The sequence below is a fragment of the Chlorocebus sabaeus genome, chromosome 22, assembly GCF_047675955.1.
Source record: "Chlorocebus sabaeus isolate Y175 chromosome 22, mChlSab1.0.hap1, whole genome shotgun sequence".
In the NCBI taxonomy this organism is placed as follows: domain Eukaryota; kingdom Metazoa; phylum Chordata; class Mammalia; order Primates; family Cercopithecidae; genus Chlorocebus; species Chlorocebus sabaeus.
The window spans coordinates 87,338,154-87,354,658 of record NC_132925.1 but is presented as its reverse complement, the minus strand read 5'-3'; the positions used below and the strand labels follow the sequence as shown (position 1 = coordinate 87,354,658).

Here is a 16,505-nt window from a genome sequence, read left to right as displayed (position 1 = left end):
AACAGATGAGATCATGTCCACAGAGCAAGTGGCTGGTGTACCACGTCATTCCCCTATGCCTTCATCTGTGAGAGCAGAGCCTGCCTCGCCCTCCATCAATCTGGGCTTCATGTGTCCTGAGTCCAGTCCCCTCCATTTGGTGGTAGACACCTGGACTCTGTTCCAGGCCTCTGTTGAGTCCCTTTGGAATCCTATCAGCCTGCAACTGTCTCCTTGCCCTGGTCATTCCTCACAGCAGTGAAACAGGCCCTTTTGGGTGGATTAGGGGGTACTCTGGTCATCATCCTCTCTGGGGTAAAGAGGTCAAGACTGGTCAGCTGAGTCCTCCCATCAGCAGTGTCCCTGCATGCAGGCTGTTAGCTAGCCACTGGAGGCCTGGCCCAAAGACAGCCCCATATCCCTTACATGGCCTCCCTAGAGACTTTGCAGCAGCCCTCGTCCTCAGTGGAGGGTGATTTTTTTAAAGGCTTCATGAGGAACCAGGAGTTTCCTTAATGGAAATCCAGGAAGGAAAGTGAAAGGCTTCATTAGGACGCAGTCTCTAAGGGAGAGGGGTCCAGTAGTGGTACCCACAGCAAAGGTGGCCAGGGACTGGGCAGTGAGAATGGGCACAGGGCCACAGCTGCCTTGCCTTGTCTCCTGTACACCCGAGGGATGGCTGAGTATGGAAGGAGAGCCAGGGTGGGGCCCAACAATTCCCAGGCACCTTATCAGATTTTTATTTATTTATTTATTTATTTATTTATTTATTTATTTATTTTTTGAGACAGAGTCTTGCTTTGTTGCCCAGGCTGGAGTGCAGTGGCACGATCTTGGCTCACTGCAACCTCTACCTCCCGGGTTCAAATTATTCTCGTGCCTCAGTCTCCTGAGTAGCTGGGATTACAGGTGTGTGCCACCAGCTAATTTTTGTATTTTTAGTAGAGAAGGGGTTTCACCATGTTGGCCAGGCTGGTCTCGAACTCCTGACCTCAGGTGATCCACCCGCCTCAGCCTCCAAAATTGCTGGGATTGCAGGTGTGAGCCATCGTGCCTGGTAACCTTTTCAGATATTGTGTCCAAACCTAGCCCTACCCACTGTCCCTCTCTCCAAGTTTAAAGTCTTAGAAGACCCTGGGAATTTCTTCTTGGTGTATGTTGAACTTTCTTCTTGTAGAACCCACTGCAATCCAAGACTCAGGTGAGGCTGGGATGGGACCTTAACTGGGATGGAAACTGGGCTATTTCTGAGCAACTACCTCCTAGCTCTAAGATGTGGTTGGCCAGGGGCGCCTCTGTTTGCTGGATTTCCAGAGGCATGTGAGCCAGTCTTCTGGGGCCCACCTGGCTGGAGCTGCAGCTGGACCCCCTGCCAGCCCATAAAGAGGACAGGCTGGCAGGAGGTCCACCAGGTTCCTGGGGGCTGCTACCTGACCACTCTTCCAAGCAAGGGATTCTAGGGCTGTCTAGGGCCTGACCCCGAGCTTAGCCAATGAAAGAAAAGCCCAGGAGTCACTTGAGAAAGTGGAAACTGCTGTTTTCCTCTTATTCTGACTCCTCCCTGCCCCCCACCTTCTTAGAAACGATTCTGTTGGATGGCAGGACAGCCACAGACTAGGGGTGAATGCTAGCCCTCCACAGAGGACCATGCCAGACACAGGAGGAGCCAGAAGTAGGCTGGGTATGGGAGGACGAGAGCCAGGAACAGAGCACAGTCCAGGCCCAAAGGGCAGCAGATTGGACGCTTGGCAGCCCTGTCCTGGGGTAGCAGAGTCTACTCCGGCAAAGGTCATAGGAAACCAAGATGTGGCTATTTCAGCAGAAGGCTGGGGCTTCCAGAGCCTACAGGCTGGGAAGGCAATTACTAATTAATCAAGCTCACATGTTAAGGGAGGGAATTAACCTAATCAACATTTTTCCAAAATATGTTCTTCAAAATGTTAGAAACATGAGATGTTAGCTGCTCCATGGGAAAAAAGAGAGAACCAAATGTTTTGGAAAAGCACATAGCACATAGTAGGCATGCACATTAGCAAGAGATCATCACAAGACTTCTCAGGGCTTTCACAGGGCAAGCCAGCAGGCAGCATTTCAGCTCTGTCAGGACCAAAGGGGCAGAACATGGGGACCACGAGATCGTGGAGGGTCCCATGGGATTATAGTTATCTCTTGGAACCACTGGGCTAGTCTCATTCTCTAAGCACCTTTCCAGCTCTAAACCTGTTTGGGAAGTCATGGAACAGAGGCCCCAAGAACAGAGGAAGCTTTAGATGCGGAGGAAAGAGCTTTGATAAGATGAGAGAGAGGCTGAAATCACTGAGGCAGGAAATAGGGCTCGAGATGGGAGGGGGAGTGGTGTGGACCAGGGAGGGGTCTGGTCCAGAGGGTTCTTCCGGGCCACCCTGGGGAGAGTGGTGCATGAGGGAAGAAGGGGGCTCTGGAGCCTGCCTTCACACACCCCTCCCAGCCCAGCACACTGTGCCAGGTGGGTGCCCGGGTGACACTTCTCAGTCAGAGGTGATGATGCTTCCTGGGGTGGGGTGACAGGGTTTCAGGCTCTGTCAGGCCTAAGTGATCGTGGAGGGCGCAAGGAACAAAAGGAAAGGCCAGCTCCAGGGCCTGGGCTGCAATATGAGACTTATGACTGACCTGTTAAGACCCCTAGTCTACAGCATGGATTGAGGGGCCTGCTCAAGCAAGAGGCCCAGGGAAGTCTCCCTGGGAAGGTAGGGTTATGACCCTTCAATCTTCCTCCAGCAGCAGTGGAGTCTGCTCTTTGGGCTGGGGTGTTGTTGTCACTGGGGAGTGGGAGCCATGCCCAGACGGACCTCCTGCAGTGTGCCCAATAGGTCAGATGTTCGGGGCCTCCCCTCCTTTCCAGAAGCCACAGCCCCCACAGCACAGCCCCAGTCCCCCAGCCATGAGGACTTAATATCCGTTGGTATGTGGCTTGGGATGAAGGCAGGAACCATGCCAAGTGTCACTGTGACAAATGTCAAGTGTTATTATGAAAAAGGAGCAGAGCTGCCTATGTGCCCAGCTGCCCTTTGCCAATGTTTTTTTTTTTTTCCTCTTTTGGTTCAAGATCCTCCTGAAGTCCCAAGAAGGTCAGTCTTACAAGCCCACAGGCCAGGATGTTCTTCATTTAATGAGCAATCTCGGCTTCATAGACAAAGCCCTCTAACTCCTTCCTTCCCCTGATACCCATCTTCCTCCTTTCTAGAAAGCACCACCCAGTCTCTTTCTTTAAGTCCTTTTCCAGCTCTAAAACCTGTTTGGGAAATCATGAAACAGAGGTCACTCAGGGTGACCTTCTTTCTCATGCAATGGATGGGAGGGCTCTTCATTTTCAGCTCATGTGCTGGCATCAGTCCATTTAGTACAATACACAGATACACAGTAATGATATAATTACATGATGCAAATATTAACTTCATCCCTTTCCTTATAAATTCGGCTTTTCTCACCAGAGCTCAGGGGCAGTCATGACAATAAAAATAACAATAGTAATTACAAGAAATATGCTCTGAGAACAGAGAAACCACAAAGCCCATCTCAACATACAAATACAAAAATAGAACTCGCACATACAGGGCATTTCCAGGAGTTAGTAGCATACAGTACCATGGGTGGGGTCCGGTTGGCAGAAGCTGTCCACTTTTTCCAAGTGCAGGTGTTCGTTGCTGAGGACCTTGTGCTCCTCCTCCCTTCATTTTCTAGAGTAACTTCCCAGAGGACCCTGCCTGGAGCCTGCCAAGCCAGAGTCCAGCCTAAAGGCCCAGAGGGCTGTTTGTTTCTTTCTGGCCTCCCTAGGGTAGAGGGCAGAGCTGGCTGCAGCTCTGACACCCTTTCTTGGAGCTCCGCACTCTCTCCTCCCCACTTTAACCCCCTCTGTCTCCCCTCCCTTCTGCTCTTCAGCCCCTATCCTTTCCTCCTCTCCTCCTCTGCTTTGACCAGCTGACCTCCCAGCAGACAGCACTGCAGGCTGGAAGGCTTCTCAGGGCGTTGATAGGTTAATCTCTGCTTCTGGTTCATTTACTACATGGTCAAAGGGGAGAAAGGAGCGGGTATTTCAGGTCCCAGTTCTCTGGAGGTGCCAGGGGTAGGCAGTCTGGGTTTGAGTTTCAGTGGGGCAGGGAACCCTGTCTTGCTTTTTATCTTTTTTTCCCCTCCTTTCTTTGTCTTGGTTGTTTTAATGGAGGGAATCTCAAACCCGGTGGTCTTATCTCTTTCCAGTCAATTTTGTGCATCATGAACGTGTTCATGTGCAGGCTGGGAACAACTTTTCATTTAGTCCTCCTCCTCCGATCTGTGCTCCCCAGCCTGAGAAACTGCTGATGGCAAAAACACCTCCGCTACATGCCCCGGCAGAATGCGTCCTTGCCGTCCGATCCTTCCCCCCAAGAATCAGCAGGACTTACACTTCGTTTTTTTCTCTACCTTGTTTCCCCCTTAAAAGAAAAACAGTCTTCCTAAATCCATTTAGCATAAAACAGAGATTCCAGAGATGGAAACACGGGGTCTTACAGGTGGCTTCTGAGCTAACTGATGCCATCCTGAGTCCTTGTGGACACCTGTTCCTGCTTGGGTCCCACAGTCTATCCTAAGGGTCTCCTGCCCTCTGTCCATCTCCATATCCTCTCAATCTTCTGCATCCCTGGCCCTGATTCTGAGGACTGCAGGGCTCACAGAGCCTCCACATTCCCAGCCTCCAGGGCTGCGGCATGCTTGCATCACCCTGGGAAAGACAGCCCACTCTTCCCGCCTGCACCCTTCCCCAGCTCCCCCGCCCTATCTCTAGTCCACAGACACAAGGGACAACAATCCCCCAAAACCCACCCCTCCCCGCTCGTGGGAATGGAGAGCCTGACAGTGGGGAGGGGGTCCTCTCAGGAGGGGCAGGTATCCCCGCAACCCTGGCCTGGGGAAAGGAAGTCAGGCTGTGAGATGCCCCCACCTGGTTTACAAAGTGAAGCCTGAGCCCTGACCAACCCAGATCCCTGGGGACTCTAGCACTCCATGCCTCTAGATTATCTATGCTTCTCTCTGATTCTCAGATGGAGAAGAGGCGGTGGGCAGTGGCAGAGAGCCACCAAGATATCAGGGCACGACACGAGGGGAGGTGCATTGTTGCTCCACCTTCCTAACACCTCCATGTTCCCTCCCCAAGTCGGTCAGGTAGGCTCTTCTTGTGGGGTGCTAGCTTAGAGGCCATTTCCTCCCTCCTCTGGCTCCCTGAGAGCCCGCTACCGGGACACCCCCTAGACCCACCCACACACCCACTCGGAGGGTCACTCAGAATGGCCATTGTTCTGTAGGCTGGGAAAGAACCACCCAACCCTCTTGCCTCTGGGCACACCCGGAAATGTGCTCCGGAAGCCAGGCCATCTCTGAGAACAAATGGCAGATCCCTCGGGGCTGCCAGCGGCCAGAGGGTGCGGGCTCCAGCTGGGTCTGAGAGCACAGAGAGGGGCAGGGAACAGGCCTCAAGCAGCCGGCCCCTCCATCAGACCCCAGTCTTTTCTGTAGGTGGCCCAGTAGCAGTGTGGGGGCAGAGACACCGGTCTTTAAGAGGCAAACAGACGTCCTGACCCCCTCTGCCCTAGCCAGTGGGTGGGAGATGCTGGGGGCTGCTAGTGGGCTCCCCCAGCCCATCCTGACCACCCCTCCTCTGCCCGCTTCTACGTGGCCTCCACCTCCCGGGGTGTCCGATTGTGCTCAGCATGCACCCGGCTCTTCATCTTCTTGCCTAGCTCCAGCCCTGCCCAGCTCTTGCCCTTGGCCTGCTTGCCCCGGCTCCGGCTCCGGAAGGAGCCTGAGCATTCCATGGTGCCCCCGCACCACACGCGCTCACAGTACTCATCCACCCGGGGCAGGTTGGCAAAGCCGATGAGCTGCAGGATGTCCTTGTACCAGGCCTTGGGTCGGGTGGAAGCCAGGCCTCCCCGGGCTGGGGGCTCCTCTGGCTTTGGCTCCGGAGGGAACACGTTGTCCAGCTGTGAGGCCACAATTACCACCAGAGCCAGGCGGACCACAGTCTGGGAGAAGCCATGCTCCAGAGTGGTGCAGGTATATGTGCCCGCATCAAAACGGCTGAGCCTGCGGAACAGCAGCCCTCGCTCCGTGTGCAAGACTCGCTCGTCCGTCTTCACCTGCCAGGCGGGCAGGAGGGCGTGAGTGTGGTGTGAAGTGGGAGTGTACCATCAGCTTCTCTGCCCCAGCTTTTCTGCCATCCTTGGGGCCCAGTGCCTGGCCACTTCTTGCCCTGTTCTCCCCTTCCCAGGAGAGGACCAGCAGCTTGGCAATGTGGGCCTCCTCTAGACCACGAACTAATTCAGGTGGGGCCTCACCTTCCCATAGCCTAGGAAGGGGCCTTCTCAAGGATTTTACTGGCTAGTTTCTCTCTTAGTCAGAGGACACCAATCTTGGCCTCGGAGGGCCCTGGCACACATTCCCAAGGAACAGAGGGGCTAAGATGTTATCCCCTTAGCCCTTCTGGAGGTACCATCCCATCTACAGGCTTTTCTCAAGGGAGGGGCTGTGCCCCTGGGCCCAGGACTAGGCTTCAGAACCTCCCTATACTGCACACATGCACATGCACACGCGCGCGTGCACACACACACACAGACACACACAGACACACACACATGCAGCCTTCCCATCCTGGTCTGAACTGTTCACTCCCCCGACGGTGCGAGCTAACAGCCCCAGCCCAGGGTGGGCTGAGCGCCCATCACAGCGTGGGAAGCGGGAGTGCCGTTCTGATCCCAGCTGGCCTCTGGCCTGGACCCTGTGTGGGCTTTAGTCTGCACATCTGTGTGTTGAGGGTGGATTGCTTGGGCCGTTAGCTAGTGTTGTGAAACACCATCTTGTTGCTCCCCTCCTCCCCTGGGGAATCTTCTCAGTGCCCAGCCCAACAGCTGGCCCAAGGCTGGCCTCCCCCAGTTCCCAGGCTGGAGGGAGAGCCCCTCCTGTAATCAGTCCACTCCTGCCCCTCCCCTTCCCTGCCCCAGCCAATGCCCATCCTCAGGCCCCAGACTTAAACCATCCCTAGGGTCGACAGACCTTTTCGGATGGGGGAGGAGAGGGCCTGAGCAGACAGCTGGACTCCAGGGAGGAAGTGTGGGGCCAGGCTTTGAAGGTGGAGGGAAAGGACCAGTGGTTAAGGACCCAGAAGGTTCCCTTCTGTTGTGTGTGTGTGTGTAGCATAGGGAGGTTCTGAAGCCTAGTCCTGGGCCCAGGGCACAGCCCCCTCCCCTGCCTGGGGCAGAAGAGAACCAAGAACCCCTAGAGAAGAGAAACCTTCAAAGATGAGCCATGTGTGTAAATATGGAAGACTTACTGGCCAGTCCAGACCCTCTTCCCTCTCTTCCACCACCCACCCGCCAGACTGGGGGAGTTCCAGCCACATCTGGCCTGGGCATTCCCAGAAGGCAGACATAGGGCATGTCCATCTAGGCACCTCAGGAGCCTAATACACACTTTTCTTAGGTTGATCTTGGCAGGTGCTCCCCAGAACCCCTTTCTAGGGCTCAGGTCTTGGGGTTCAGGATGGAAAGTGACCTCAGAACATGGAGGCTGGAGGCAGGGGTCTCCTCACTCACCTGGTCAGGCCCCTCATCCCCTGGCCTCTGCAAGAGCCAGCGGACAGCAGCCTGGGGAGACTTGGGCAGGCACTCCAGGAAGGTGCTGTTGTGCTCCGTGCCGTAGACCATGGTAGCCGCCACAAGTCCCACTGCCTCCTCTGGAGAGAGGCAGAGGTTGGTTCAGGTTGGGAACTATAGGACCCAGATCCCAGTGCCACCACCTGACACCACAGCTCAGAAGCCCCACTAGTATGACAAGAACTTAGGTATCCATGGATCCCTAAGCCAGCCACTATGTCCAAAGGCTCTGCTTCCATGCACTAGCAGGAGCTACACAGAGAGGGAAACAAGACTATCCGTCATAAGAAGACCATTCTGAGAACACACTTTGCAGGGGTGGAGCCGAGCCACAGGGGTGAGTTCCAGCCCAGCCTGGGCCCTCCCACCTGCCACCACTCACCTTCCTGGCTCTGGCCCGGGCACTGCAGGACAGGGTTGCCATGCCGGATGTCCTGCCGGCGGAACCGGCACTTGCCGAGGCTGGGGCGGTAGTGGGTACAGGAGGCACCGTCCCAGGCACAGTATGGGTCCCGGGCTAGGCAGCACTCTGCACAGGCAGTGCCGTAAGTCTCACACTGGTGCAGCCGCAGCTGGGCCACACCCAGCCGAGAGCCCACATACAGCATTTGCTGAGGAGGGACGGAAGTAGAGCCTGAGGTGAGTCCAGGGTTCGCCCACACGCAGCCAGGCTCTCAGCCCCTTGGCTTCCTGAGACCCCTGCCACTTGCAGGAAGGCTTCCAGAACCTCTTGGATTCATTCAAAAAATAAAAAGTGTTTATCACCCACCTGCTGCATACCAGATTCTGTGCCAGGACACAGAAGGGATGGAGGAGAACCAAGACCTGGGATGTTTTCTCTAAGGGACTTCTCCAGGCCCTCTCAGCTGCTGACCTTTGCCCTCTATCCCAGGGGCCTTTATCCTGACTTGTCCCTGACTTTAGAGGTGCACCTTGCTTTAAGCAATCCTTGCACAAAAGTTAGGATTTGCACGAAGATACACTGAAGCAGATAAACACTGGGAGATGGGTTTTGCCACTTGGCAAATATAGTAGGCCTCTAAAAAGTGACCTTGTTGGACTTAACATCTGGATTTTGTTTTCAGGCACACTTTTGCCTCCCTTAGGAACTGGGCTTTGTGGCTATCCCCTTATCTGGACGCGGCCCCACTTACTCGGTGCTTCCAATGCCCACTGGCCACTTGTTGCAGGGGCTAATCAGGCCTGCCTCAGCACAGCTTTCCCCAGACTACAGTGGAGCTTGAGGAGGCTGCGGAGCAGGGGCAGAGGAGGGGGCTGCGGAGCAGGGGCAGAGGAGGGGTCCAAGAGGAGGGTGGCAGCTGCTCTTACCCTTTTGACAGAGATCTCCATTTCAGTGATAGGTGTTGGCACCTGGGGAAGGAGAAGGGTCTCAGCGTGGGTGGGGTGGACCAGGACCTGTCACTGCACCCCTGCTTTCGGTCTCCTCCAACCCTGGGGTGGGAAGCACCTAGCTCCCAGGCTGGGTCTTGCACTCCTTGGCAGCTAAGGCTAGACAGTCTTTCCCAGACAATGGGTTACACGAAAGGCCCCCTGGTCATGGCTGCCTCCAAGCAGGAGCCAGAGTGTCCCCTCTCTCCACTTGTTCCCCAGCAATGAGGCAGTGTCCTAAATTACCCAGCTCAGGTCCAGGAGGTACAACAGGCCTCCAAACACAGACTATCCCCTTCCTGCGTCTCTAGAGGGGCCAAGAGAACATCTAGGGGCCTTGGGGTCTCAACCATCTCCTCCCTGCAACGTGAGCCCAACAGGGTTTTGCAAAGGGTTGCTCCCCTTGACCATCCCTCCCAGCACCCCAGGCACTTTCAGCTCACAGGCTATAGCTCTGGGCCTCCAGTCATTCATAAGTGGCTGCAAGGCCTCTGCCACAGCAGAGGTGGTGGGGGCATCTCTTTCTGCACCCTCTCCCCAGCATCCTGCTAGCTGCAAATTCAGTAAAGACAGGCTGGCTCCCTACTGGGCTTGCTCCTGCATCCCTGTAGCTAGGCTCAGACCCAAAGATGGGGCTTGGAGGGACCCTTCCATCAGCCCCTTGCTTACCTTAAACACCTGGAGCTCCTCCAGAACCACTTCCTCGGGTTCAGCTGAGCCCCCTGCCTGGAGGGCCATGACTTTGAGCACGGAGCCTGAGTCTGGAGCCAGGGAAGAGGGGTCAGTGGGACAGGAGGGGACAGCCAGGGACCCCACACCCCTCTCCAGCCTGGCCACTCTTGCTCAGCTGTCCTACCAGTCCCCAGGAAGATGACATCGTAGGTCCCATCCTCTGCCTCCACGCGGTCCACCACGATCTGGTGTAGCTGCTGGGCCAGGTGGGTCTTGACAAGGACAGGGCGGCCATGCCGAGGCCGCACAGGCCAGAACATGAGGGGGTGGGCTCGGGCAAACTGCAGCACCTCATCTGGGTAGTCCTTGGTGCTGCCAAAAGGCCGCCCTGGCTGCGCAGTCATCTTGCTGGGGCACTGTAGGCAGCAGGGAAGGGAGGGCCTGAGGGATCCTGAGACAGCACACATACCCCCACCACCAGTCTGCTTCCACCCCAACCAGGGCAACCTCTCTCACCACACCCACCCCACCCCACCCCACCCAGGCCCTCTGGAGCCCAGGCTCAGCCAACGTCTGCTGCCATGGGGGTGCATGGGGACATGGGGCCACTCCAAGGAGCCCTTCCCCACATCTGCTCAGAACTCGATTCCTTGGCCTTGCCCCAGGAGATACTCACCACGCCAGGGCGGGGGAAGGGCACCTTGCCCACATAGGGCCCCCACTGGTGCTGAGGCCCATCTCGGTGGGCAAAGGGCCCGTTGAAGACCTCCCAGATGTCTGCCATGTGGTACACACAGACGGCGAAGCCCTGGAACACGGCACTGCCAGGGCACACGGGACAGTCAGGCCAGAGTGGCCATCAAGGACAAGCAGGGGACAGCCTGGTTCCATGGGCAGGACACAGGATAATAGTGCCTGTGCAAGCAGAGACCCCAAAAAGCAAAGACCCCAAGGCAAAGGCAAAGAGAGACCCAGAGAGTACAGTCATAGGTCACAAAGACGGGGCCCATGGCAAGGCCAGGGTGCTGGGTGCAGGGAAGCTGGGTGTGCCCACCTGACAGTGCTGAACAGCGCATACACCTCAAGGCTTTTCCCGGCCTTGGGCCATAGCAGGAACACGTCCTCTGGGGTAGAGAAGGGAGCACGAGTGTCATGGCCACCGCCAATGCCCTGACTCACCAGCTCTCAGCCCTCCCTAGTCCCGAGCCCTAGACCTGCTTGGCCAGGCCCTCACCTAGCTGGTCAAAGTGGGTCTCGGCACCACCAGGGCCGGGCACTGAGCAGACTAGCCTGGCCTTGAGGAAAGTGCTCCATTTGTTCACCAGCACCCGCTGGCCCCCAGCATCATTCTGCAGGATAAGGGGCCAGAGTCAGCCTTGGGCCCCATGAGGATGGGTCCCACCATCTGCTCTAATACCCTCACCCACTCAGGGAGAGGTATGCATGTCAGCTTTGCATCCTTGCCTCAGTTTCCCTACTGCTGGCCAGGGGTTGGGGGAGAAAGGTCTGGGAATGGGAGGGTGCAGCAGGGACTTGAACCTCACCACCACTTCCCAGCTCTCACCACACAGACGCGGCCCACGCGGCTGACAGTGACATAGTTCGAGCCACCATCGGGCGAGGGGACAGTTTCCGAGAAGAAGAAGTACACCTTGTCATTGTCCTGGTCAGAGTTCTCAGGGATCCGGGCGGCCATCACAAACCGGGGGTCTGGAAGGGCGACAGGGTCATGCTGGGTGGAGGGGCCCCACAGGGCAGGATGGGAGCAGAACCCAGTGGGGAGAGGAAAGGGGCAGGCGGCTCCCACTGGAGGCTGGCGTCCTAGCCGGGAAAGTAGCCTCTTCCCCCGTGCCAGTCCCAGGGGCAGGCCTCACCGTGCAAGAGGCTCTGGTCAGAGTCAGAACGCAGAGCTGGCCGAGGACCTCCGCTTCGGAAGATCATGGCCTCTCGCCCCAGGAAGTCAGCGGTGAGACCCGTGTACAGCTCCCCGCCTGGGGTGGGGGTTGGGGAACAGAGTCAGGGGAGGAGGCCCAGGCCCAGCAGCCAGGTCCCTCCCTTCTCAGTGACATAGGCCAGCTGCCACCCTCTCTGTTCCCACCGTGGCCTGGATATCACCCACCTACGAAGGTGCTGGCAAAGGGACGGCTGGGTTCGTGAGGGCACCGCCCCCGGCCGCTTTCCACACTGCCGGGCTCCAGGTGGAGCACATGCTAAGGGGAGGGAGAGAGGGAGGGAGGGGCGTCACCTGGGAGACACGCGCCAGCAGCCCACACCCAAGCAGGAGCCCTTGCGTGCAGCTAGAGAGTGGGGGCGGGCGGAAGGCGTCCTCATCCAGGGCCCCTCTAATGGGGTCAGCTCCCCGACACAAAGGCGCCTTTCAGGCCCCTGCCCTTCTGTCCCTACCCAGGCTCAATGGGAACGTTCAGGCAGCAGGGAGGAAATGTCACTGCCTCCCAGTCCCTTGTGGGGCCTGGCCCAGGCTCACCTCCCCACGGTGGCCCACTGTGATGAGGGCGCAGGTGGGCTGGAAGGCCCCAGTGCCACAGGCTAGCAGGTGGGTCCGGTTGTGAGGCTGCAGCACCCGCACGAAGTTGGCACACTCTGTCTGTGGGGAGAAGGAGTGGGTGGCTGAGGGGTGAGAGGGGGTGCTCACCATCTCCTTGGGGCCCAAGGCTCAGCCCTGTCTGGCAGTCAGCTCTGGGGAAGGGGGTGGGTGTGACATTCCCAGCAGACCTTCAAAAGCCCTCAGGATCTGCTCCAAATGCCCCTGGTAGAGGCACCTGGGGCGTGGCCACAGACTATCCTGAAGGTCAGGGCAGGGTGTTGGGTTGAGGGGCCATCCCTCCCGACAGCACTCACCAAAGGATCTCTTCCCTTTTGAACACAATCCTCCCTCTGTCCTGGCTGCGGCGGCCACAGGACCTGAAACACAGCCTGGCTGACCTCAGGTCCTCCCCTGATCTCACAGGCTCAGTTTCCCCATGTGGCCTCCCATCTGGAGGTGCCCAGCTCTCAAACAGACCCTCTGCCCTGCCAGTCCAGCTCACCTCCCGGGGATCTGGCCACGCCTGGTCCAGTCGCAGAGAGTAGAGGGCGTCCAGGCCACCCAGAAAGAGGCGGTCCCGGTACTCATCTAGGTACATGGCCTGGAGGTTCAGGGAGCCCCGGGGGCCCAGAAAGATGGCAGAGCGGTTGGCAGACAGGAGGTCTAGGAGGGAGTACAGGGAGGCAGATCAGGGCCATGGCTCAGCCTAGTTCCCCAGCCAAGGAGTGGAGGTGGAGGCTCCGGCTGAGCATCCACCCCCGACACTCTCACATCTGGAAAATGTTTCCATCCACATGGTGCTGGAAGGTTTTTGGACCATGGCTCCTGGGGACAGGTGGGACGGGAGGCTCAGAGCCTCCCACCCGGCCCAGCCTACCCTGGGACCTACCTCCCACCCCTCCATTCCTTAGCCCTTCATCGTGCAGCTATCTTCCCACTGTCCCATCTGTGCCCTACCCAGTCCCCAGGGAGGATGGCCCCAACCAGCAGAAACTAGAGCAAAGTGCTGGAAGATCCTGGAGGAAGGGCGGGAGTCTTTGCAGGCCGCCTGACTCAGCTGGAGGGTGGGCCAGCAGGCGAAAGTGTTCCCAGCAGAGGGGACCCCTGGCAACCGCCTGGGTGCAGGAGAGGGCAGGTGTGGCCAGGAAGGGCTCCCACCTCCAGTCCAGGTCTGTGGCCGAAGAGAATTTTCTCCCCATAGATGTTGGCCATCCCGGCCCCAGAGATGAGAGCCGGGAGCTGTCTGGGGACGTTGGTCCCAGGAGTTGAGGATCCTGAGGTAGGTCCTCAGGCTTGGCTGGGGAGGGGGAAGTAATGGGGGCAGTAGGATGTGGTAGGAAGGGGGCACTGACCACCTTTGGGAAGGCCCAGAGTGTCCTATGCCTTCCCTACAGAAGCATCTCCACCCAACACCCATTCCACCCCCAAAACTCATCAACAGTTTCTTCCGGGAAGCCCTCCATGGATGACAGTACCTTGGGGAACTTTCCCTATTTGGGGCTTTTTCTAGTAGTCTGACCTCCTGCCAAAACCACAGGTCCCAGAATAAGACCACATTCCCCTCAGCCTCTCCAGGAGGGAGTGGTGTCTCCCCCACCAGACCGGGCCTCCCAGGGGAAGGTGGTCACCCCTCTGGTTTCCTTAGGAAGGATCTGCCAAGAGCCTGTCTCAGGGGCCTTCCCCGGGCCCATCCGTGGAGGCCTGAGCCGGCTCACATGTCTAGGGTAGAACACAGGAACCCCCAGGCTGGGATGGGCAAAGAGGGGAGGTGAAACTCCCCCTGGGCTGAGGCACTTCTTGGATGGAGGAGCACATGAAGAAACCCACTCTGGGAAGTGGGCTGCAAGGGGTTCCTCCCCTTCTCTGTGGCCCCAGGACCAAGGGATAGAGTGCTGCCCACTCTCCTATTGGCCACCCTGGGCAAAAAGTGCCAGCTGAGCCCAGACAGACCCTTCAGCCCCATCCTTTCTGTCCCTCTCCCCTGCCTGGTCCCTTCCTCTGTCCCCTCCCCATCTTTATTGAGTTCTCTCGGGGTTTCCATCTGTTCCTTTCTCAGCAGTCCCCCTCAGGTCCCTCCCCACCACCCTGGTCCTGTCTCCCGGGACCTGCCTCCCTCCCACTCCCCTACAGCTGGCCAGGCACCCAAGAGCCCAAGGCACCCAAACAGAGCACATGCACACAAACAGAGCACATGTACACAAACAGGGCACACGCACACAAACAGAGCACATGCACACAAACAGAGCACATGCACACAAACAGGGCACGCAGGGGCTGGTACCTCGGTAGGAGAGCCGCAGGCGGGGCACACTGGGGCCAGGGCTGGGGCCAGAGCTACCCCCATGGAGCAGGAGGCCCCCTAGCAGCCAGCAGATGGCCCAGGCCGAGGGGGCCATGCTGGGGAACTGAGGGCACCGCTGCCTGCCTGCAGAGCCGCCCTCTGGTCCTGCTGGCCGCCGGCTGTAGTTTGCTCTGCTGCCACCAGGCCACCACTTATAAGGCAGTGGCTCCACCCAGTCCTGGGCGGGAAGAGGGACGGGGGAGAGAAGGAGGCCGGGGCCTTGCCGTCCACCTGCCACTTCTCCTTCCACCTTGTTGGCCCAGTGCAGGCCTTTGTGTCACACTGGCCAGCTAGCTCTCCATTGGGAAGACCTTCCCAGCTGGGACACGGGCCATGTGTACAGAGATGTCCACAAATACAGGTCCTCAGGCTCCAGCAAAGTGACAAGTGGGGAGAGAGCCTGGAAGGGAGGTCAGGGATCAGAGGTCGAGGTTGATGGGCTGGGTAGAGGCCGAGCTGGGCTCTGCCTTGTTCTCTGCCCCTCCACTGCCCACAGCAGAGACCTTCCAAACTGGCCCTGCCCCAATTCCAAGATGTTCCAGCCCCCTGAAGCCTCGGCCAGACTCTCCAACTCCCCTGGTTAGGGGAGGGGTCATTCCTAGCCCAGGGGGCACCATGTCCTACGCCGGTGTTTGAGGTCTGGCAACGCTTCATAGAGCCAGCAAGAGATGGCTGCCCCGCCTCTTCCACCCAGGCCTGTCCCCATCTGGCTTCCAGCCACCCCAGCCTCTCACCACATCTACAGGCCCCATCTCAGCTCACCAGGCTTGCTTTGGGGTAGGGGACAAGGGCATTAGGGGACCCCATGCTGAGGGAACCTCCCCTTGCCCTGCCTCCCTCAGGCCTCCAGTACTTCCAGAGACTCAGGGTCCATAGCCTCACCAGGTCAGTGATGGTTCTTCCCAGGGACCCCATACCCCAAAGGCCCTGCAGACACCTGTGCTCTCTCAGAGCTCACTCCCCCTGCCCTGAATGCTGACTGGGAAGCAGCGGGGGGTGCGGCGGGGGGTGGCACAGAAAGCCACAGAAGAGGGCCAAAGGGGAAATGGTACTGAGAACCTGAATCTGGGGTGAGTGACAGGACCTCCCCATGCTCCCTGCTCCAGAACAGTTCCCACCTCACCCCACCCCAGAACCCTACACTCAGAACCTGAGGCCCTGGGCACTAAAGAGATTTTAATTTTGAGCTGGAGTTTGAGTTCCCAGGATTCTAACAACTCCTGCAGGTTGGGCCTCCCACATGGACTGGCCTGGACCCTCTGGTAAGTTGGGGGGGACTCAGAGAGGAGGAAAGGACCTGGCCTAGGCCACAGAGCAGGCTGAGAATGGGTCCAGCTCAGCCCTGCCCCTTCCTGGGACCCTCTGGGCCTTCCTGGGAATATGGGGACCCCACCCTCCTCCCCTACCTCAATCCTGAAATGGAAACAGGCTGGCTTCTTGGGTCAGCATGACAGGTCCTAGAGACCTACAACTCTGCCTCCCTGTCTCCATCTCCCTTCACTCACACATGCCTCCTTCAGCAGGGGGCTGGCCTGGAGGTGGGCAAGGGGCTGCCCAGAGAGACCAGTGATGGAGCTCAGCCCAGCCCTGCCTCTGGCCCTGCTAGAACGTCTTGGCCAAGGCCTTTCCGTCCCTGGGCTGTTCTCTGCCCTTCCACTGCCCACAGCAGAGACCTTCCAAACTGGCCCTGCCGCAATTCCAGGATGTTCCAGTCCCCTGAAACCTTGGCCAGACTCTCCAGCTCCCCTGGTTAGGGGTGGGGGGTCATTCTCCTCCCAGATGGGGAGGGACCTCCTCCTCCCAGGGCCGGGGATCAGCCATCGTGGCTGTAAGCAGCCTTTATAACCTGACGAGTGGGCTTGCGCAGGGACTGCTGTCAGGGTGACCATATCCTGGGACCCTGGGGTGGAGTGCT

General features: G+C 58.1%; 1 protein-coding gene across 2 annotated transcripts; it reads right to left on the bottom strand.

Moving 5' to 3' along the window:
• Positions 1-3,372: 3,372 nt before the first annotated feature.
• On the bottom strand, positions 3,373-14,718 carry SEMA3G (semaphorin 3G). Of its 2 annotated transcripts, XM_007984495.3 has the most exons (16): positions 14,531-14,718; positions 12,752-12,912; positions 12,564-12,626; positions 12,190-12,309; positions 11,824-11,914; positions 11,579-11,695; positions 11,269-11,414; positions 10,939-11,053; positions 10,759-10,828; positions 10,381-10,525; positions 9,889-10,120; positions 9,702-9,793; positions 8,973-9,014; positions 8,026-8,254; positions 7,584-7,723; positions 3,373-6,131 (listed from the first exon to the last, which is right to left on the bottom strand). In XM_007984495.3, the coding sequence occupies exons 1-16, from the start codon at positions 14,643-14,645 to the stop codon at positions 5,661-5,663; spliced, it is 2,349 nt and encodes a 782-aa protein (XP_007982686.3). In that variant the 5' UTR covers positions 14,646-14,718; the 3' UTR covers positions 3,373-5,660. The 2 variants fall into 2 exon arrangements, with proteins under 2 accessions (XP_007982686.3, XP_072866204.1); XM_073010103.1 differs by lacking the exon at positions 12,564-12,626 and having other exon boundaries at positions 14,531-14,700.
• Between the last annotated feature and the right edge of the window lie 1,787 nt (positions 14,719-16,505).

Bases quoted from the DNA above. Each gene is read 5' to 3' on its own strand.
- SEMA3G (XM_007984495.3), bottom strand. From the start codon at position 14,645: ATGGCCCCCTCGGCCTGGGCCATCTGCTGGCTGCTAGGGGGCCTCCTG. The intron at 11,915-12,189 runs GTGAGCCTGGGC...CCCTCCCCTTAG, and splicing joins CAGTGGGCCACCGTGGGGAG to CATGTGCTCCACCTGGAGCC. The intron at 10,121-10,380 runs GTGAGTATCTCC...TGCTGCCTACAG, and splicing joins CCTTCCCCCGCCCTGGCGTG to TGCCCCAGCAAGATGACTGC.